Source organism: Gavialis gangeticus, unplaced genomic scaffold (genome assembly GCF_001723915.1).
Source record: "Gavialis gangeticus isolate Ggan-Ray unplaced genomic scaffold, GavGan_comp1, whole genome shotgun sequence".
Taxonomy (NCBI): Eukaryota; Metazoa; Chordata; order Crocodylia; family Gavialidae; genus Gavialis; species Gavialis gangeticus.
Window position 1 is genome coordinate 31,917,196 of NW_017729031.1, and position 22,380 is coordinate 31,939,575.

Below are 22,380 nucleotides of genomic sequence, written 5' to 3' on the forward strand. Positions count from 1 at the left end.
GGGACAGAAGTTTCATAAACTGGTCTGACCGAAATCAGTTGAGTCTGATACTGCATTCAACCAGGTTTATCTTAAATCAGTTTCAGCCATTTTGAAACTGGTTTATGTGCACTAAAGTTCTCTTCTGTTATAGGTTTAAACCAGTTTCTCATGACTTAAACCAGTTTACGTGTAACTTCTGTCTCTCGCCTTGGTGCCCAACTGAGTTCTGTCCTTCCAGTCTTTCACTCTTGGTGGAAGGGTTTTTACTGTGGTGCCAGCCTGCTTCTCCTGATACCCAACCTATCTAGTTTAAAGCTACCTTGGGTATTTCTGCACTACATGGGAGTCATTACTTTGACTATAATGTAGACAGCTGTTGTAAAATCTTGGCTCGAAACAGGCTTTTTCCTTTGCTGTGTATCTCAACGACACTTTCTCCCTGCTTTTGTTATTGTCCCCCCTGTAGCTGTAATATGAAGTAACTCTGTAAAACATTTGGGGATAGTGTATGCATATAAGATATTAATCTTGCAATCTATTACATTTAGGAGAGTTTTGCATTGACTTAATGAGATGTAAGTACTGAAGTTCTTATGTTACAGAATAAAGGTCAGAGTACTTGGTCTGTAGTTAAGTCAAGCAACAAGCTAAAAGAAGTTAAAAGGTCAAAGAACATAAGCTGTATAAAAAGGGAAGTAGCTTCCACTCTTCACTGCTCTCCCAGCCCAGAAAGAAGCTATTAACCATCTCTTTTACAGTTGTGGCTCCCATAAACTGCTGGGCGACACTGACTCTAGTGTGAGGTTAGTGTGACGTCAGTGATGACACTGAAGTTACCTCCAGAGCTCTAGCAACACTTCAGCATTTTTATTACCTGTTTGCACAGCAATGGCTCTCCTGACGTCCTGGCTGTTGCAGCTCCCAGTGAAGTCCTTGGGGTCCGTGGCTGCTCATCTCCTCTGAAAATAAGGCCATAAACTAATCATTGTCAATTGCTGCCATTCCCTTCCAGTCAAGTGTCACTAATAGCGTTTTAAACCAATAACCTCTCCATCCCCCGGAGGCTCATTTTCTTCAGCCTTGACATTCTCAAACCTGATTCATCCCGCATTCTCAAGGCTGGCATCCCCATGGCCCTTGCTAGCAGAAGGGGGTGCTTCTTGATGTATGACCATATCCTACTGACACCAGTAGGAAAATGTCTCCTTGACAACCACTGCCAAAAAATAGCCCATCCAGTTTTCCTTTCCAACACAGTTGCTAGTCCCCATCCTCCTTTAACAAAAACTCTTTATCTGCAAATGCCATCCTGATGGCCAAAGAATAACAATTCTGTGCTAAGATAAATGGTGGGTCATGGAACTGGGAGGATAAGGTTTTGTGGTTAAGCCAGACCCCTTTTTTTCCCACTGGATAATTTGGCATAATTGTGGTAAAGCCATAGTGTATTCTGTATCATCCTAATCTGATTTTCTGGAGGGGGTGGGGGGTGGATTCCTAGCTTTTTTTCCAGAGGAAATCTCTTACTCTACCCATAAGGTGAGGTTCTTTAGCCTCTGCCGTCTTCACAGGTTTGTTGTGAGGGTAAAGTCATTAATGCTTATGACACCTTGGGATGCTGCGGTGTCAGCACCAGAAGGAAATGAATTATTTGTATGCACGGTGCTGGGTTGGAATTGTATGTGATCGATAAGACCTGGGATCATCCATAAGGGAGGAAAGAAGTAAATACTGCTCATTTCCTTCTCATTTGCTGACTGAAGGAGGTCCTGCAGAAAAAAAGGAACATAATTAAATAATAATTACATATAAAGACTGTATGATACATAGGGGTAAAGACTATATCATTACATACTCTAATCCAGTCCCATGCTGGGGCTGGATGAGAGCAACTTTTAAGTCTGGTATTTCTGAACTTGAGTTTCCAAATCTAACCTTTTTCAAGTAGAGAGAGGGAGGTAACTGTGTTAGTCTGCAGTCAGACAGAAGGCAGGGTAAAGATGCACTTTATAGACTTAATTCAGTGGTGCCCAACCTTTTTGCCTGGCAGTGTCTGGTCTGCCCATAGCCAGATCTAGCTGGTGGTCCCAATTCAGCACCCACTCGGGCTCTGCAGCCACATCTGGCTGGGTGGAGGGGGGCCCGCAGGCTGGCCACAACACAGCCACGCAGGGGAGAGGAGCTTGACCCAGCTGCATGGAGAGGGAAGGGGGCATGGCCAGGCCTGAACCCAGCCCCACAGAGAGGGAAGCGGACATGGCCCAGCCCTGATCCAGAAGCAAGGAGGGGGATGTGGTCCAGTCCTGAGTGGGAAGAGGGCATAGCTTGGCTCCAGTTGGCTCTAACTGGCCGTGCAGGCAGTGGGGTTTAGGGATTTGGCAGCGGGGAGCATGGGCATATTAATGGACACTGCTCCCCCACTGTCAAATGTCCAGACCTGTGCAGAGACCCATGGATCAAATGCAATGGCTCCATCACCCACAGGCTGGAGGCTGAGCACTGGGTGAACTGAATTAGAGATGCAGAAGCAAGAGCTCATTTCATCAGACTCTGTGGTCAGATGCTGTTGCAGCATCTGATTAAATGAGTTTTTTTCTCATGAAACCTTATGTATCTCTGATTCCTTTTTAAAGTAGATGCTGAATGCAATGTCAATGCTTCATTTTGTGAAACAGAACAAATGAGAGAGAGAAATTTTGTCATGGAGAACCAGCCTGACACCCCAGCCTAGGTCATTAGCAGAATTGTGGCTTTAGATCCACAGCATCAAGACTCCTGCTTGGCATGTCGGAGTAACTGTTAGCAGTAGCAGGTGCAGTGTGGAGAGGGGGATGAGACCCAGTAGGTCCCACACCATTAATATCACAGGAACACTGGATCTGTTTACACAGATATTTAGGGTGAACTGAGATCATCCTCATCCATATGAGCTTTTGCCTTTCCTTCATGTCTGTTGTTCCCTATCTTGAAGTTCATACCAAAGCCATCTACGCTGTCCTGTTTCTTTTAAGCACAGCACTAAGTTATGTCGCAGAGTCCCTAGGGATTTGGCTGTGCACCGTTTCCCCTACTTGCAGGAGGCGGCTTGAAAGGAGAGCGGGGGTACAGAAGAACCAGAAGTCAAGAGCAGGGGACTTCTGTGATTTCTTTTGTGGGATTTCCTGTGCTCAAGCCCTGAAGTGCAAAGGTGAGATCCAAGCCTGATCACAGAAAAGGGAAGACCTGAAGACAACTTGGGGGGAGGGGTTGATCTCATACCCATAAGTTTAGCAGGTTGGGTTGGGCTGGGCAGCTGCTGGGAGTTGATCTTGGGCATTTAGTGTATGGGTGGTCACCAAGTTCGGGCTTGGGGGTGACTTTTAGGTTGACCCTGCCCATCAGTGTTAACATACCATGGAGACGCAGGATGTCCAGGTTCAGCTCCATGCTGTAAAGGTGAGCGTGCTCTGGTCATTACAAGCTGTTCTGCCTCTAATCTTCCCAATCCCTCCTGCCCCGAGGGGGCTGTCTCTGTCCCCCATTTCCCTATTCCTGGGTGTCTACCTTCTCCCTTTTCTATCTACTTTTTCCCCTGCTCCTTTCCAGCGTCAGGCACAAGATTATAACCCCATTGAACTCCCTATCCCATTCCTCAACCACTTTGCATCCGAGATCAGGCTTCTGCTGCATGGATTGCACAGCGGAGGCAGCGCTCCCTCCTATTAACTCACAGTTGTTGGAGCCACAGTTACAGGGAAAGTCCTGCTCAGCTCTCAGCCCTGGAATGGAGCATGCCCTGGGGTCCTGAGGTCTGCCGGCATGGTACACTCAGCACTTGGTTGTTGGGAGAAGATGAAACGTTCTGAGAACGGACGGAGATTTTCTCAGACTTCAGTCAAATCTACAGAGCACAGGGCAAACTGAGAGGTTGGGTTTCTTTTCCTCAAAGGCTCATTGCTTACTGGGATTTGGGCAGTTTTTCTTTGGAACAGTCAGGCATCGTCTTGAAGAAGAGCCTGACCCACTGCAAAGTTTCAAGTCCTTGCTCCTGAGATGGGGCCCTAGAGCTGCCAAAGAAAATTCTTACAACTAATTAATTTATGTTCAGTCATGCTCTGTCATCTCATTCTTGGAAATAGCTGAAACTCTCCAAGGAAGGATCCTGGGGCAGATGCTCTGCATTGAAAAGATCAGCCCAAATGGTTCACTGTAAATAACTGAAAATGGGGTCTTTTCATGGGAAGTATCAGGCAACCTCCTTAACTCTAGATGTAGCTACCTTCACCCCTGCACTTGCTCCTTCATACTGGGTGAAGGTTGTAGACATGCCGGCATTGCAGGGTTTATTCCTGTGTTGTTCTTTCTCTTAGCTTTCCACAGCTCACCCAAGGGTGCAGGGGCAGCTGTGGGACCCTGATGCTGTTCTCTGTGTTCTTGTTACTGCTGGGGAGAAGGGAAGCTGAAGAATTCAAACGAAAGGCAATTATTTGCACTTCCAGCAAAGGTTACAAGCTCAAGAACTTCCACGGGTGGCGAGCATTTAGTTTGATTGGAAAAGACATTAAATTTGTGTGCAAATCAGCTGCACTGCCCTCTGCAAATTACTCTGATGCTGAAAAAAATGACCACGATTAACACTTGGGATTATCCAGTCCACTCACTTAACACGAGGACACTGCAGAGCCATGGTCATTTACCCATTCACGTTGCCTCTAGCACTGACTCCTTCTGAATCAAGTGTGGGAAGAGAAGTCACTGGGCACGCCTACACTTCACCCTACATCCTCATGCCTGGCAGCTACTTCGCCATAGCAAGGCGCTCTCTTGTTTTAGCGCACCACAATGGTGAAGTAATGGCTAAAACCAACTGTGTGCCATGCGCCCAGTGCAGTGGGGCAGTTACTGCGCTGTGCTTTAGTACTTCCAAAAGGAAGTATTATTGTCTAGCGCAGTAACAATGTCACCTTAGGGCAACATGCAGATGCGCCCACTGAATTGCCCAAGCAGTGAGGAGGCTTTCTGCATGCTGTCTCTAGAGACGCTGAGGACAAAACAATGAACCATGGTATTTTTTTGTTGTTGTTGCACTGTGCATCATTTACAGCTTTATGTGATATACATGGGAGCAGCCCTGGATGAAGGACATTGTTTTTTGCCCCGTGGTGAAATGTTACCAACTTTTGTCACATCCCAGCAGCCATTTAGTTGCTCTCGTGTCTTGCACTGTTGCTTGACAAAGTCGTTGCCTTTAAAGGAAAGAGACACTATTAAAATAGTTGTCATCCAAGTCCTTAGCTCACAAAGAGATTAGGTTTGTTACTAACATATTGGCAAAGTTTTCGTCTTTTTTTAATATAAGGGACCATGAGTGCTCATTGCTAGAATTGGCACCAAGTGCACATGAGATTAAAATGAGCAAACCTTCAAGTGGTGGCTTATTGAGCCAGATATGCCTCTTGATAAGATTTGAGTTGTTCACGTGAAGTTTTTTCCACTGTCTTTTAGCTTGTTTGTAAATGACCTGAAAAGCACATATGTAATAAATCTACATTTGCAGTTATTTTTTGCAAATCCCTAAGCACATTTCAATTGAGCCACATTTATGGTGTTTTTGTAGTATTCTTCTGTGTGTCAGCTTCACGATCTGAGCAACTAAAAATATTTTGTGCAACACTGAAATTGAATTGAAATGCAAAAAAGGAAATAGAACATGTGGCAGACATGCCTGAATTGAAATGTGCTTCAGGATTTCTGGAAAGAAATGCTTATGAGAACACTTTCGCTATCTTTGTGTAATTCTGTATCCTCAGATACTATGGAAGGCTTCAACTAAAAATGTGCTCACTGCAGTATGTTTAATGCACTTTGAAGATCATTTTGTTTTATTAATAGAGTGCAGGTTTAAAGTGCCACATTTTGGTACACTTTACTCCTGTACATTTCCATCAAAATACATCTCAACACAGCCCTCAAGGTAAATATTGTCTTGCTAGTAAATGTTTGGGTCACTGTTTTCTAACTTAATAAAAAATGTTTAAAACAAGAGAGTTGAACAAGTGCACATTACCTCATATAATTACTTTAAACAACTGGACCTTATGGATATAGTTTGGTTGTATCCTGGTTAGCAGAAAATAGTGCCAACGTTAATGTAGAGGCTTATTTGAATCACAAAGTGGGAAACAGTGATTTAAATACCTATTAGTACTGTCAATTTAAATCCATCGGTTCCAAGACCGCACCGAATGTTGGGGCACCTTGGATGTAGCAAGGTGCCCTTCTTCTCGGTTTTTGCAATCCTTGTACAATCAGTCAGTTTTAATCCTGTCTGGTCTTTCATGTTGGTGGTCCAGCTTGTCCTAGGTCTTCCTCTTCTTCTTCGTCTGTCCACAGCACCCTGCAGGATGGTGTTGGTAACGGTACTGGGCCTTCTTGTTGCATGTCCAGACCACTACTGGTTTGGTTTGGTTTGGACAATTTAAATCACTTTGATTGAGATCTGTCTGGCCCTACTTTTGGATGAGATCTGAACAGCCCAAGTCCTGCTTGGCCTGTCTGGGTTCTAACGCTCTAATGGTACTTCTGGTATGTCTAGAGGGTTGCATCAGTGTTGATGGCTTCACCTTGAATTTTGTGGAGTGCTTTATGCTGCTTGGTTGCTGCCCTACTTCCTCTCTGGTGAGAGCTTCTAAAGTGCACTGTTGTCGCATAGTTAACACGCTTTGGGGACCATGCTGCTCAGACTCACTGAAAATGGGAAATACTTTGCGTTCCAGAAACCAAACCAAAAAGATGAGTCGTGGAAGAAGCAAGGCTTATACAGCCAAGCTATGAGATCAATGCAGACTTCCCGGTACATACAAAGAAACACTGTATGGCTCTTACGCAGAGTAGAGTAACAGGTTACAGCCAGAGATTGGGAACCAGTTCTGTTGGGTCCATTCTCCACGCACGTACTGATGCACAAGGTGTCTTTGGCCATTTCGCTCAACTTCCCTGTGCCTGCCTTTACTTATCCATGAAATAAATCAGTAATGTTGCTGCCTCACAGAAATGTTGCAAGCGTTGCTGTGTGCTTTGCCCCTGGTTACGATGCAGAGAGCCCTTAGTATTGTTGTAGTAATATGGAGTGGGGGTGCGCATGGGAAAGCCAGGTCATGAGAGAGGTGGGAGGAAGGTGAGGGAGTCATCAGCGTTTGGTGATGGTGAAGGAAGTGGTCAGAGAAGTTCAGCCTTTCTGACTGGAGCCTGCAAAAATGCAGTGGAAAGAAAATGAGCCCAATCACACATTTGCTACTTAGTCACATCACTGCATCCGTTAGGTTCCCCATCATCAAGGGATGATGGGGAACCTAACGGATGCAGTGATGTGAGTAAGTGGCAGTCGTGTAGCTTGACTAATTTGCTCCCTAGCTAAGGATAGTCTCGTTCCCCAGGAAAGATGCTAGCAGCACCCTCTATTGGTCACTGAAGGAAAATGTTTGTGAAGGCAGCCACCTGCATGACTCCAAACCTCTGGTCTTCCTGGGATGTTATCAAGATCTAAACTTCCTCCAATATTAATGATCTCTGTGTGTGTGTGTGTGTTTTTTTTTTTTTGTTTTTTTTTTTCCCCCTCCCCCTATAGCATTCTCTTTGCGGACATAGAGGGTTTCACCAGTCTGGCCTCCCAGTGCACAGCTCAGGAGCTGGTCATGACGCTGAATGAGCTTTTTGCCAGATTTGATAAGCTTGCAGCTGTAAGTGTTCTATTATAATGCCGATATTTTTTCCTGTTACAAGAATGACACACTATGATGTTTTACTGGATTTCTGTAAATGTTCACTGCCGTAAAAGGCAAGCTATTGCAAGCGTGAAATGAAACTGTACTTTCTCCCCCTTTCTTTGTAGGAGAATCACTGTTTACGTATAAAAATCCTGGGTGATTGTTATTACTGTGTGTCTGGGCTGCCAGAAGCAAGAGCTGACCATGCACATTGCTGTGTTGAAATGGGGATGGATATGATAGAGGCAATCTCGTAAGTACAAAATTCTTCAGGAAAGGTTTCCAAACAACTAACAAATGTATTCTAGAGACACCTTTCTGGCTGGTGTTTCATCACTTAGTACAGGAGGCAGCCATTCCAGCGAACCTTACACTTGGGGACCAGAAAAGAGAGCACAAATTGATGTGACAGACCAAGAGAGAAGCCTGTTTGAACCACAGCCAGCTGCAGTATCAGAAAGGTTTCTCCCAACTGGAATGGCACAGGTCAAACTAGACATGGGAAGTTTCAGCCTCATAGGAGGAATATCCAGCAAGTAACAAGCATGTGAAAACAATGAATGTATCATAGAAATCTGACTGTAAAGTTAATCGGAGTCTAGTCACTCTGCAGCAACACCAGCTACTCTCCCTTTTCTCCTCCAGGTGGGAAAAACACTGCCTGTCAAGAAGTCTGGTAGGCTGGCTAGTGGCTAGTTCTATCTGAGCTTGTGTGGGTAGCCCTAAGCCACAGCATCACAAGCTCAGATGAGAGGCAGAGTAAATAGACTTGTCTGAAGCTTCATGCTGCTGCAGCCAGACTGCTTCTAGCACCTGAGCTATCCTCTAAAGCTAGCTTGGCTCTCCCTACCCTGGGGCGACCAACTCATGGCACACTTCCACAAGAGGCTGTGCAGCCCCGTTTGTTTCATACGCAACAGATATAGCAGGGAGAACAGCACAGAAAAGGCATGGAGGAGAGTAGAGCAATAATCAGGCAGGGGAAGGGGACCAGAGTGGCACTTAGGGAGGGGATGGGACTTACTACTTGGCATGCTGGCCAAAAAGTTTGGTCCCTACTGGTCTATATTCTGTGGTCTGTGGGGTAGATGTACCTGGAGTATGAATGGGGCTGTGGAGGAGGGATAGGTCTTGGAGAAGCTGTGCAAAGAACATACTGTATGCCAGAGATCTACATGTTGAAAAGGCTTCGCATATGCTACCTTGGCAAGTGGTTAGGATCAGGGTACTGAGGGCTGCAGCTGGTTTCACAGCTGGGTCAGGGGCAGAGCACTTGGAGAGAGTAGTCGCCTTGGGGAAGGGGAAGGGAGATCCTGTGCACCCCATCCCTTGCCACAAGTCCTCTATGCAAGGGTATTTGAGTACTCGTGCAGGCTCTCAGTATTTGTCCCTTCCCAAAAGACTGCTCATTGGTGAATAGATAGCGTAAGTCCTCAGACTAAACAACTAACAGCAGGCAATTAAGCTTGCCTGTTCCTTCACTGGTGAACAGCTTGATCCTTCATTGCCTTCCCCTTGTTCACCGCTGCACCAGTGCATAAAGCCTGCAGGTCAGAAAGGAGGTTTTGCAGTCCCTGTGCCCAGATATAAGTAAGGACAAGGCAGAGTGATGGTGAAGTCTGTTTAACATTCAGTAGCTGGTTGTTACCTTAATAACCGCTGAGACATTTTCTCTGTTTCTCAGGGTAGGTGGAAGATGGGGGAGGCAAGGATAGCAAGAACAGAAAGCCATTTATTCTAGATTTAGCAAGGGATAAAATAGTTAAATGCCTTTCATACCAAAGTGGGCACCAGGCTTTAAAGGTTGATGGAGAGCTATTTGTAAACAAAATCGGAGTGCGGTTCAGCCCTACATTTTATTTCAAGGCAGAGTGGGTTGTAGCTGATCAAAGAAGCTAAAGATTCTAGGTGTTACTCAGCTGAGCGGGGGTTTGCGAAGCAATTTGTAAGGGCTACGGAGTCTATCAAGCCACCACCAGTAGGAAGCAAGCCTTTTGTTCTTAAAGATAATGCACCAAGTGTCTTTGTGGTAGGGTCTGTTGGATAAGAAGCTCCCTAACCTGTCACTTATTTCTACTGCTGGAATGAGACCATGCGATTCTTTACCTTTGCCTTGGAAAGCAAGTTATTCACAACTCCTTTCAGTTTGGAGCTCTCATACAGAGCTCCTAGCGTAAAGAAGCAGAGACTCAAATAATGAAAGCACGGATATAATAGCCCGTGCGTTGTGCACTGTACATACAATGAGAAATGTTGTTCTATGCTCCTATTTGAAAGGGGGCTCTTATGTGAAAACTTCGCCTTTCAAATTTGCGTTCCAGGAATGCAATAGATATGTGTGGGCATACATTTGTGACCTTGCTGAAATCCAGATTATGAGAACGTACTGTACCCAGCACAGCAAATAGGTGTCTCTTGGATTTCATCAAGATGAAGTAGAAATTCAGTCCAATTTAACTGAACTGAATGAGAGCAGGGCTGCATGGAGCCTTTACATTCCTGTTTTAATTCCTTTGCTTCCTCAGGAGCTGATCTTGCAAGGACTGAACTCATTTAAACTGAAATCAGTGTGAACTGTGGACACCTGATGCATGATAGGTTGGGGCTCTTATTTGCTATTCCCAGCTTTGATCAGATCTGTTAATATAAAAGGTTACAAATAAATGTCCTTTACCATTCACCAACAAGCTGAGGGAGGGTTCAACTAAGACCCCAAGACAAGCCCCAGGACCCAGGATAAGACCCCAGGATAATGTCAGGTGTTTGCCATTTAGAAATGCATCGGGTATTTCTTTTTAAGCACATTGGGGCAGTGTTCAGATCTGGCTGCTTGTCTAGCACCGGAAATAGCGAGCCTTCAATCCTGGTGGAAATGTCCAAGTGCCATTGCAATGCACCGCACAACATTTTTATGGAACTGCTGTTATTTTCTCACACACGGCGCTTGCCTCTTTCCCCAGAATCAACCCTTTAATTTGGGGTGCATGTATGAAGCAGGGAATCTGGTTTTCTCATTGGAATAGAAACACCCTGCTTTGATTTCTGCTCCACTGCGTAGCACCCACTGCATTACTAATTCAGGCAGCTAACAGAGTCAGTTGCCTTAATGGCTCATTGCTGTTCACTTCAGAGGTGTTAATGATCAGTTCTCACTTTTAATAGTCTTGATGTTCGGCTAACCAAGCTAACCCTTTAAATGGCATTTTGCTGTACTGGTCTCTCTTCCTATTTTACAGCCTTGAAGACTCTTTAGTGCTTTTCAGAATCATAGATTTTGAAAAGTCTTCAACTAGGCTTTCAGCTTCAGTTAAGCAGAAAAGGGAGCATGAGTCATCTGGAGATTAGCCTCTGTCCCTGCTGTACGCAGGCATAACTCTGAATAAACCCTTTTTTTTTCTTCCTTCTGCCTTTCAAAAACAAGGTGCATATTATATTCCAGGGCATGTTGCACACACAAAAATATATAGCATTTGATTCACTGTTGCTGCTAAGCCCGGAGTGCAAGAAGTTGCTGTTTTGGCTGTGTACATGCATTCAAATACTCTGGGACAATTCTCCAAGGTTTGCTGTCCCAGTAAAGAAACTTACCCAGAACTGTGTATACAAACATTTGAATGAGGTCCTGAAGAGAAGAGAGCATGCACGGATCATAGAAAAAGAAGGCTGGGGGGACCTCAGGAGGTCACATCTAGTCCAACCCTCTGCTCAAAGCAGGACCAGCCCCAACTACATCATCCCAGCCAAGGCTTTGTTACATCAGCCTACTCCCCCAGTACCCTTGGGTGCATTGCATCCAGCCCCATGGACTTGTACACGTCCAGCTTTTCTAAATAGTCTATAACCTGTTCTTTCACCACCCAGGGCTGCTTACTTTCTCCCCAAACTGTGCTGCCCAGTGCTCTGCTCTACTCAGAGTGTAGTCTTGATGAGGGTATTGGACACTTTCCACCCACATCCCAATACAACTTCCAGGTGCACAGCTCTTAAGTTCTGCCCTAAAAGGGCAAAGCCTGCAAAGTATTTCAGTGGTCACTTTGGGAGCAAACTGAGTATCCAAGGCTTTGTTAAAATTAGCGTCTGAGTGCGTTTAGCTGACTATTTGCAGCGACTGCAGTAGATGTGGTTCTCTGGTTTAGTGCTAGGACTGCAGCTGCAAACCTGGTTCAGGGTTTCCAACTGCTGTGGGTATTTCACACACGTATCACATTTCATCTGTAGAAGACTTGATGGCTGGTGCCATTCAGACAAATTAAGAGCTCTGAAATCATTTCCTTTTCTCTGTTTGCAACATACTATTACTTTTAATGAGGTTCTGAGAGCTGGCAGGTTATATCCAGCTTTGGTATGGACTCAGAGCCCATTGCTTATTCCTTTCACCACCCCAAAGAATTTTTCCATGAGTTCTGAACTTGCGGCCAAGTCGAGAGTACATGGACTTGCTCCAAGGACACCCCTATCTAATTAGTACTCTGCTTGGCTCGCCAGGCTAGCCTGTCTGTTTTGTGTCGTTAATAGTATTATGAATAAGCAGCACCGCTTGGGTACATTTGAATCATTTCTAGAGAATCATGGATTTTGCATTTTGGGGGTCAAGCTGTGTCACTGGACATGGGCATGTGGTTCTCAGTGACTTCCTTCTTTTCCTGTATCTCTTTTCAGATTGGTCCGGGAGGTGACAGGAGTCAATGTGAATATGAGGGTTGGGATCCACAGTGGGAGAGTTCACTGTGGGGTCTTGGGCCTCCGGAAGTGGCAATTTGATGTGTGGTCTAATGATGTCACACTAGCCAATCACATGGAAGCAGGAGGCAAAGCCGGGTAAGTTTGCTTTACCAAAACTATTGCATCAGTCCCCACGCAGTTTTGCTTTGAACACCTGGGGCCAAAGGGCTATGTTCTAAGTTTCTCTCTATCTTTCTATGTCATTAAAAATTCATTTTAATACAGATCCTGAATTTTACATTTGTTACCTGTGCTGGCTAGATTATTCTCTTCCACCCTACACACAGTAAGTGTGTCAAAGCCCAAGATGGGCGTATTAGAACTGACAAAGAAATTATATCATCTTCTATGTAATTCTAGCGAGTTCTGGATTGACATCATAAGCTAATAGATTTCCATGCAGAGATGAGTAAACAGTCATGGGTAGACATGCAACCTTCTGCTACTATTACATGTGCTGAAGAGCATCCCTGTTTAGATCACTGTTTTATAAGAAATCCAAAATGAACACCCCTGTCCCATAGGGTGAAAGGAACAGTAGCTGCCCCATGAGGTCATTATTCTACTTGCCCTTCTGCATTTCCTATCCTCTACAAGGAAAGAATAAAAAGCCTAATAAAGGCTGTACTGTTTGTTTTGCATATGTGGTTAAGATCCATGCAGTACAAAAAGCTAGAAGGGCTTCAGTATATATGGCATGTTCTCGTGTATACCCATGTCTTGTTTATATGCATGTACCAAAGCCTGGCTTCTGAGCAAACATGCCTGCTATGTGTTAGGGAAAATGAATCAGATGAGCAAATGGATGTTTTACAGGCAAGGAGATGTCTAATAAACCATGGACTCTGTTTCTGTTTTATCTTAAGGCGAATCCATATAACAAAAGCAACTTTGAATTATCTCAATGGAGACTACGAGGTGGAGCTGGGTTTTGGAGGGGAACGCAACGCTTACCTCAAGGAGCATAGTATCGAGACCTTCCTGATTGTACGGTGCAGCCAGAAACGGGTAAGAGCAAAGAGACTGGTTTAGGTGTGTTCACCAGGTAGGCAGACATCCACCAATCCACTGATGAAGCCTGATAACCAGGCTTTTCTGGCCAATGGAAATTCACCAAGAGCAGCATAATCCTGTAAGAGTAAAGGCCCCAAGTTAAAAACTTCCTCTCTCACGCTTTTCTTGGCTTCCCAGCCTAGATGCATGTTTAGGCTGAAGTAGTGAAAGAAGGGGAAGAAGAAGTACCACAGTGACCTTTGCACACTCAGTTTGTATACCAAACCCAGTTTAGCTACATCAAAAAACTTGGCCTTAACCCTTTTTAGTTCAAGGTTCTCTCTTTGAAAGACCCTGAATTGGAGATGAATAAAACCACTGCTGTAGATTTGAAAATCCTTGACTTTCTGAAAAGTCATGGACAAGATTCAGAGTTTAATACTGGTGCTGGCCTCTGGCCCATGAGACAAACCACAGCCTCATTTCAAAACAGCCCCAAACTTTGGGACTTCTCTGCTGATTCAAAAGAGAAGGCTGCCCTTCGATTAAGGCACAGGACTAGCTAGGACACGTGAGATCTATTCCCAGCTCGACTATAGATTTGCTGTCTTGCCTTAATGAAATCTCTTGACCTATCTGTACCTCTGTTACCCCTTTTATCTTCAATCCTATTTCATAAACATGGTTATTGTGAGGTTAAGTGTATTAACGATTGACATGCTTATGTGACCATTCACCAAGTTCTTAGGTGAATGACTACTCTCCCTCTTCAGAAATAGCTTGAAGAGCATCCGTCACCTCTTTTCCTGGGAGAATAGAAACCTCAAATCTCCTTAATGAGCATTGTGCAAAAAATCTCGTAAGAAAATCCATTTTCATCTGTTAAGGGGAGAAGCTAATGTTTTGTATCTACTTATAAAATACATTTTGCTAATGACTGCCAACTCTCAGAAGAGGATTAGAGCTTTCAGGATACAATAATCATATCGTGACATGACATGACTGCCTGTAAGTGACCACACTTAAATGCTTGAAGTGTTTATACTTCAACGTTGCTCAGTGCATTGAGACGGCAGGACACGGGTAGATGCAGAGGGGATGCAGTGGTGTGCCCACACACCCGTGTCTGGCCATGGGGCAGGAGCAGCAGCCCAGGACTAAGTCTTGAAGAAAGTAAGCATTTTCCTCCCCTCCTTCACCTGCTGCTGTCGGAGTCTTGCTGTTCCTGGGACAAGGGAAGCCCCTGTCTTGCTCCAGCTGGGCTAGGCAGGGGCTTGGTTCAGCCAAGGACACTGGAGTAGCGTACAGGTGGGTTCCCCTTCCCTGTGCCTGTTATTGAGCTGGCAGGGACACTCAGGGGGAGCAGGCAGTGAGAGGGAGCGTGCTTGTCCACCACTGCTGCTGGTGTCCGGGGCTGTGTCCAGCTCCCCTCCCCCCTGAGACAGCGGGGACACCAGCAGACTGAGAGAGGAGGGATGGGGATGTGCCTCTGAGCCCAGAGGGAAAGGGACAGGGAGGATACTTATCTTCTTCAGAACTTAAAGTTCCCAGCTGCTGCTCCCCAGGCATGGCCTGCCCTCCTTGGTGCAGAGAAGTGGGGGACAGAGGCTGGGAGCGGGGGAAACAGCCATTCCTGCAGCAATGATTGCTGCTCCCACACCCCCCTTTATCAAATCCCAGATTTATTTCTGATGAGGCAAAACACCCATTTGGTGAAGGGCCTATGCCTGAGGGAGCAGCATGGATTGACTTGTTAAATCTGGAGAACACATTCACCTGTTGCCAGAAGAGGGATGTTGATCCTTCAAAGAGCGTTCAAACCTTCCACTGCTGAGGAGACTGTAGGAGATCTATCAACACCAGTGACCCAATGCACAGTTCACTGATAACTCAGTTTGTGAGGAAGCCTTGCTTTCTGATTAAGGGAGCTCTTCTCAGACTTGGAACTGATCTGGCTTCCATTCCTGGTTCTCTCATATACTTTTTCTGTGACTTTGAATAACTCCCCAGATCTCTCTGGCCAGGTACAGACATTACACTTTTACCAGTATAAGTAATCAGAAACCTGGTTGTACCCGTAACAGAACAGAAGTTTGACACACACAGACTGGTTTAAAAATAGTGAAACCCCATCTAAGATTTGTACCCCCCAACCCCCGCATAACTTGGATTGATTCTGCCTCGGGCTTTTTGAATGCTTCTGTCTAGCCCCTGTGCCTTAGTCCCCCATGCATAACACGGGGATGGCATTTTCAGTCCATCTCTCCTTTGCCTGCCTTACCTACATAGATTGCCAGTTCACTTATGGAGTGCAGTGCAGTGGGGCCTCTTTGCACTGTACTGCTATTGCTAATAGAATTTGCCCCTTGGGATCCAAAAGAATGTAATAGTAGGACTCTCAACGCCCCCATGGGCTAGGAAATTATTAAACCTAGATGGAGAAATTCAGACATTAAGTGACTTTGCAAGGTCACACAGATTAGTGTTCAAGGAAGCCCAGTGTCCTGAAACCCAGTCCTCACAATTCAGATTTCCTTGCTTCTACTCATTTCCAGGAGTTTATTTTTAGGGAATTGTAGCTTTTAGGTTGTAACTGCTTATGAATCTTTCAAAGCTCCATTTCCATATTTTAAACATTTCATTTTAATATAATAAAAAGTTTCCAGCAGTGAAAAGCGTTTTCTCTTTCCTCACCCTCGTCCCACGTAACGTTTGGTTAGAAGATGGAAAAAGGTTTAGTGTTTGAGCTGTTCTTCCATTCCTGCTGTGTTTAACTGCTTACTTGAGTGTGATTTATTTGGTGAGGTTTTTATTTGAGTCTGTTCCAGGAACCTCTATAAAACGTACACTGAATTTAGTAACAGGTTCCTGTGAATCGTGTCTGGGTTCCTGTTGTTCACACGGTGCGTGGCGTTCTATTCGCAAAGCACAATCTGTATTAACAAAACAGATGTGTGGCCCTAGTTACCACTGCCTTTCATTTGAGCTGAAGATGTGAGTCCTTCATGGCAGAGTTCAATGCAAACTCCCCCCACCCTTCACTGCTCAACTAGCATACTTCTATCTGGATCTCCAGGTTACCCTCGAGGACTGTAAGAGAATAGATCTGTTTGTTTCCTTGGCCTTACAGCTGAGACTGCCCACAGTAAGGGCCAGACTTAGCTGTGCTACTTTGAAGTCAGGCAGAAGGTAGGGCAGGGTGGCACCTTAAAGACTAACTGATTCGGGGAGAGACGAGCTTTCTTAGGCAACAGCCTACTTCCTCAGATGTTATGAATGGACTCATAAAAAGAGAGGATTTTTAGTAGAAGCCACCTTCGGGAGCCTGCTTTCAGCCAAGGAGCTGCCTCTGATCTCCCAGCCTCCCAGCTCTGGAGCTGTCTTCAGGAAGGGAGCAGAGAGGAGGAGAGAGCTGCCGGCTGGTATTTGCCCAGTGTGAGCTGGAGGGGTGGGGGGCTAGGGAGGGGCCACCAGTGCACCCACCCCAAACCCCAGATTAATCCTAGGGAACCCAAGTTTCCTAAAGTGCTCTCAAGTGGAGAGCCATCATCTGATCCCTCATTTATCGAGGGTTAATTTGTTGCACAATCAGGCAGTTTAAAAGCACTCTGCAGCCCACAGCACAGCTGTGGAGTGCTTTTAAAGTGGCGATCGCATGACAAATGTAACTTCTGTCTGTGCCCTTTGTTACTTGGGCTCTTATTCTTTGCAAGATTGTGAAGCTCCTGCGGCACCTGGTTTGATGTGATGTATGGTGGTCTTTCATTTCAACTCCACTGTCTGTAAGCTGCCACAAGCGAGCCCGAGCTAGAGTCCTTGTCCAACATCAGTAGCTAGTAGCAGCTTCCAACTGATGGCAGAAGTTCATCCTTTTAGCATTGAAGGCTCCATGCCCCAAGCCTGCTGTTAGCCAAAGGGAGATCAGTTACGTCCACGTGAGGCTTCACAATTATTATTTTGCTAGAAAGCATGTGTTCGTTGATTTCTTGTATTTATAGTGTAGGTAGTGCTTTCCTTTTCAATGGTTTATAACTTCCTGAAAAATTGCATTTTGGAGCTGATATTTCTGCTGCCTGGTATCAGCTTTTTGGAAAGCTTGAATTTCAAACAGGCCTCACAGCTGTGTATTTGGATTAAACCAATCAGTGCATAAACATGTATACCTGGCTTTTGTAGAGGTGCACTCCTGAACCCAGCAATTACTTTGACCTGCAGTGTTTGCTTAGAAGTGTGGTAAGTGAGAGTTCTTTCTCGTGCATTTCTCCCTCTCTTTTACAAAAAGGATATTCAATATAGAAAGCCTTGGGTGAATGCACCCTTATTGTCGAGAATGTAGATGCAAAAAAGCCAGGGAAAATAATAAGCCAGAATTTCAGCTAATTAAGGTGCACAAGTGAGGACCTAATTTACATAGAGTTGCTGTTATGGGAAGTGCAAACCCACCCAACTTGCATATGGAAATGGACCAATTATCTATTTACATGAGTAATTTTCTGGTTCACTCGGGTGCACTTACACTGTCTGCTTATCCAGCTCATAACTCCCACAGCCACGGCAACTCAGCAGTGTCAGGAGTACAGATTAACGCACAAAATTTAACAGCCTTCACTGTGATAGCAATTCTACTTGCTTGTTGCCATGGGGAATCATAACTTTTGAATTCCCTGCCTTTTTGTTTGTTTGACTTTGCAGCCATTAAATGAATTCTTTGCATTAATGTAGCTTTCTCTGGTACTGAATAAATAGGGGGAACATATCTATTTGTATGTCAGAGACCAGCTCTTTCTTTGAAAATAGTTTTATTAAAAGGATGCCATCAACTTGAATTTATTTTAAATTGATTTTCTGAAGAAGTAACTTTTTGATAGAGCAGCTTTTTTTAAAAAAAAAAAAAAAAAAAAAAGAGGAAAGGAAAAGCACCCACAGGATTGAAAAATTACATAGAGAGAGACTTTTTGCTTCCCTTTCAATTGCTGCTGTTTTAAACACTTCCTTGCTGAGGTTTTGCAAAAGCTTGTGCCTGAATCTCTATTATACCAGTGCAACATGCCCCAAGCAAAGGGCGATGACAGCTACAACCTTTAGATATTAGGATTTTGAAGAAGATATTCAGAACATGAAGCAAGTGAAAGTGATGCAGAGTCAGCCTGAGCTTTCAGGGAGCCCCAAACAATAGCTCTTAAGCAAATGGGACAGTTTGCACCTGGGTGGAGGGTGATATGTCAGATAATGTGTATGTTGGTGTTGCTAACAATTTCACTGCTTGTAAGAAAGTCATATTTGTGTTAATGGCTGTGATGGTGACAGCAGACGTGAGCTTTCCCCTAGGAGGATTAGGAGGCACAAAGGTGGAGCAGCTTGGAAGATGCATAAATATAGAGCATTTAGGGCAAATTGGAGTATTCATTGTCCTGACATGGGACTCACACCTCAACTTTTGGGAACACTAGCATATGAACACAAGACAAGCATGATAATGGTGATAAGTTTGTGTGCTGACTGTGCATTCATTATGTTGTGGCTCGGGACTGACATTCAAAAAGCCTGAGCCTGAATTGATTCAACCTTCGCAGGTTAGTCTAACTTGGCTAGGCTGAACCGGTTTGTAACCCCACAGACATTCTCTCTGGACTGAGGAAGTTCAGGCACATGCCTGCAGTGGCTCAGGCAAGAAGCCAGGGGGCACTAGAGCAGCCTTCCCTTCCCTTCTACAGTGCTGAGCTGAGGGGGGGGGGCATGGCCCTGGCAGGACCTCTGGTTAGGGGTGTCTGCCTGCACCATCCCAGGCTTTTCCCTGCTGGCTATGCAAAGGGTGGGAGTGTTGCCAGGCCCCATTCCCTGGCTAACACTCTGAGGCAAGAGGGGGTGTGCAATGCATGCATCTCTTGATGATACTGAGCTTTTCAACCTCCCTCTTCCTGCTTCTTTATACTGTCTGCAGCAAACTGACAGGCAAGCAAGCCAGCAGGGAGCTGATAACGGTGTTTATCGCCCCATTAGCAGAACAAAAGCCTCCCTCCATTAGTTCAAACTCTTCTTAAACAGCTTACCAGCTGACCTGTTGATTAGCTCCAAAAAGCCCTAAGTAGTCAGTGTTCTGTCTGCTGGTCCCTGTGAAATTGGAGACACGCACACAGATGTCTCTCGGCATTAGCTAGCATACCACATAACCTAGGGTCTGTGGGGCTGGGGGCTGTGCTATGGGAGGGAGGGATCCTTGCTTGAGCAGTGAGGGGGGGGTGGGTAGGACAAGGGGAAGCCAGCTGTGCCTGCTGCCTCTGTGGGAGCCCTGGGCAGGGAGCAGAGGGGGGGAGCCAGCTCTGCTGTGGAGCAGAGAGCCCCACCCAGCCCAGAGAGCATGCTGGGATGCTGCACGAGTCTGGTTTATTTTAAACCAGGCAGGAGTCTGGGACAGGCATTACATAAACTGGTCTGGGCCAAATCACTTAAGTCTGATACTACATTCAACCAGGTTTATCTCAAACAGATTTCAGCGATTTTCCAAGTGGGTTACATGCACTGAACATCTGTTCTGTTACAGGTTTAAACCAGTTTCTGATCACGTGCACCAATGTATGTGTAATGTCTGGCCCTAGCCCAGGTGTACAAAGCCAGTAAAAATGTTTGTTTTTCCTTTAATCTCTGTCGAAAATTGTAAAAGTAGATGTTTCTTGTAATAAGAGCAGGTATGATTCCTCAACACAATTAAAACTGGATTTACAAAAGGGTGGGGAGAAAATCAGGAGGCATTACTTTATGGTTAGGGCTGCCAGGCTCTGGAATGGGTTCCCAAGGGAGGTGGTGCTCTCCCCTACCTTGGGGGTCTTCAAGAGGAGGTTGGATAGATATCTGGCTGGGATATTATGATACCAGCACTCGTTCCTGCCCAGGGCAGGGGGTCGGACTTGATGATCTGTTCAGATCCCTTCCGACCCTAGAAACTATGAAACATTGTATTCAGAAGGAAAAGCTGATGCTGGCCTTTTAAGTCTGTAATAAGCCAAGCACATTTTGGTTATGAGAGAGGGAAACAACTTTCATTCTTTTCTAAATAGTGTTCAAGAACGCTGTGCAGCTGAACAAACAGAACAGTCATTGCAATGTTGTGCATGCGACTCTTCTAAAACCACCATCAGTCTAGTGCCATGATTCTTTGATTTAATGAGCTTCATCAAAACTCATCTGGGTTTTGTTCCCCTAGGTTTAGCTGTGTGATGGCATTGATCATATATTGCTGTCAGAAATACAGTTCATATGCTAACAGGACGTGAGGACATTTAAGGAGCAGGGTACAGCTAAGTTAGGAATGCATAGCCCGGGCCGTATGTTTCAGTGCTGAAAACGCATCACTCAATCCTTAAAAATCCTTTTCTAAAGGATCCTTAATCCTGTAGAGTAAGAGACTCTGGGCTGTGGAATTATAATTGCTCACCCTAGGATGATCTTTGCTGTTTCTGTCATTTTGCTATGGAATGATTATAGTCCCATGAGTGGGAAATGGTGATGAAAAATGAAAATGCCATAAAATCTCCAGGCCTAAGATTCACCACCAGCCCAGATTTTGAAAAATTCCCACACCATCTTTTGGAGTCGATCTGAATTAAATTTGAAAAATCTCATTTCTATCTGAAACTTCTTCATCTCCTGTTATTATCGTTAAGATCCCAGATTAGCAGAAGTCAAAAAAAATCTTCAGAATTTTCCCAGATTGCTAATGCATTGAAGAGCAGGTTGTGCAGAGTCACTCTCCCTGTAGAGTCAGTTCACGAGGAAGAAGGAAACTCGCTGAGTTGATCCATGAACATTTACTGAGAAATAGAAAAGCACTTAATTTTTAAAGCAGCTTCTCAAATGAGAACATACCATTCAGAGAGTGTTCTGTCAAAAACCCAGATTTCAGAAATGAATCAATTTGGAAAAAAAATCAAGATGGACAAGTTCTTTTTCAGTAAGTGTTATAATTAGCAGCTACGTCCACTAGTCTAGTGTGAGGTTCTGTAAAAGTACAATCTTAGCAAAAGCAAAATTTGCCACCAGAGGGTTTGACTGAAAAACTTTGCCCCACGCTATTTTGTATCTGAGTGCAAACGCCACTAAAGACATGGCTTAAAATTCAGAATAAACCATTGTAAGGGGGAAAACACTATCAGGGTTCTCTCCATTTTGTTATGATGTTAGTAATAGTGAAGTCGTGGTTATAAATTAACCTCAGAGGTATGTGTTAACCAGTTGCTCCTGGCCTTGCTTCAACCCATATCCATCAATAAGCATGCATCTACCCTACGAGGTCTTTTATTCTCTTCAAGCAGTTGACAAAGTAAATGTAGTTGATGGCTACCTGGCCTGAATTGAAACTGGAGGCAAGTGGACAGTTTACTGATTAGCTGAGATGACTTATTTTATCTGCTTGAGTTTTGGTTCTAAAGTTTTGCTTATAACCAGGGATCCTGGTTTTCTCTGATTTTAAAAAATCCCCAACTTTTGGTTTAAAAAAAAAAAAGGAACACCAAATCCACATTTTTCCATGATTAAAATGAAATGACGCTATATATATGCATATATTACTGGTGTTTCATTTAACTGACAGAAAAATGTGGAATTGGGGTTACTTTTTCTTAACCAAAAAGTAGGGATTTTTTTAAATGAGAGAGAGCCTTGCTTATAACTGAGCTTACTAAGGCTCATTTCCTACTGAAATGTTTTTAACCGTTAGGTGAAACTTGTTGCATATATCTTTTTTTTTTTTAATCTAAATCGTCTATTGATATAAAGGCATTTATAACGTAACCAAATAGCTCTCTGTTTATAGGTCCCCAATTAATTTTAGTGGCTGGCTGTTTTGATTGCTATTGCTGAAAAACCTCTCTCTAAGCTGTAGTAAAATGTACAGGCATTGTCACTCTTATTATCTGGAGCTATATATATATATATATATATA

General features: G+C 44.5%; 1 protein-coding gene across 1 annotated transcript in view; it reads left to right on the top strand.

The window, feature by feature from the left end:
• Nucleotides 1-22,380, top strand: part of ADCY5 (adenylate cyclase 5) — a 412,412-nt gene that overhangs the window by 321,467 nt on the left and 68,565 nt on the right. The window contains exons 4-7 of the mRNA XM_019522576.1: nucleotides 7,589-7,700; nucleotides 7,853-7,980; nucleotides 12,387-12,545; nucleotides 13,316-13,457. Of these exons, the coding sequence (XP_019378121.1) occupies nucleotides 7,589-7,700; nucleotides 7,853-7,980; nucleotides 12,387-12,545; nucleotides 13,316-13,457 (541 nt within the window). The remainder of the gene's footprint in view (nucleotides 1-7,588; nucleotides 7,701-7,852; nucleotides 7,981-12,386; nucleotides 12,546-13,315; nucleotides 13,458-22,380) is intronic.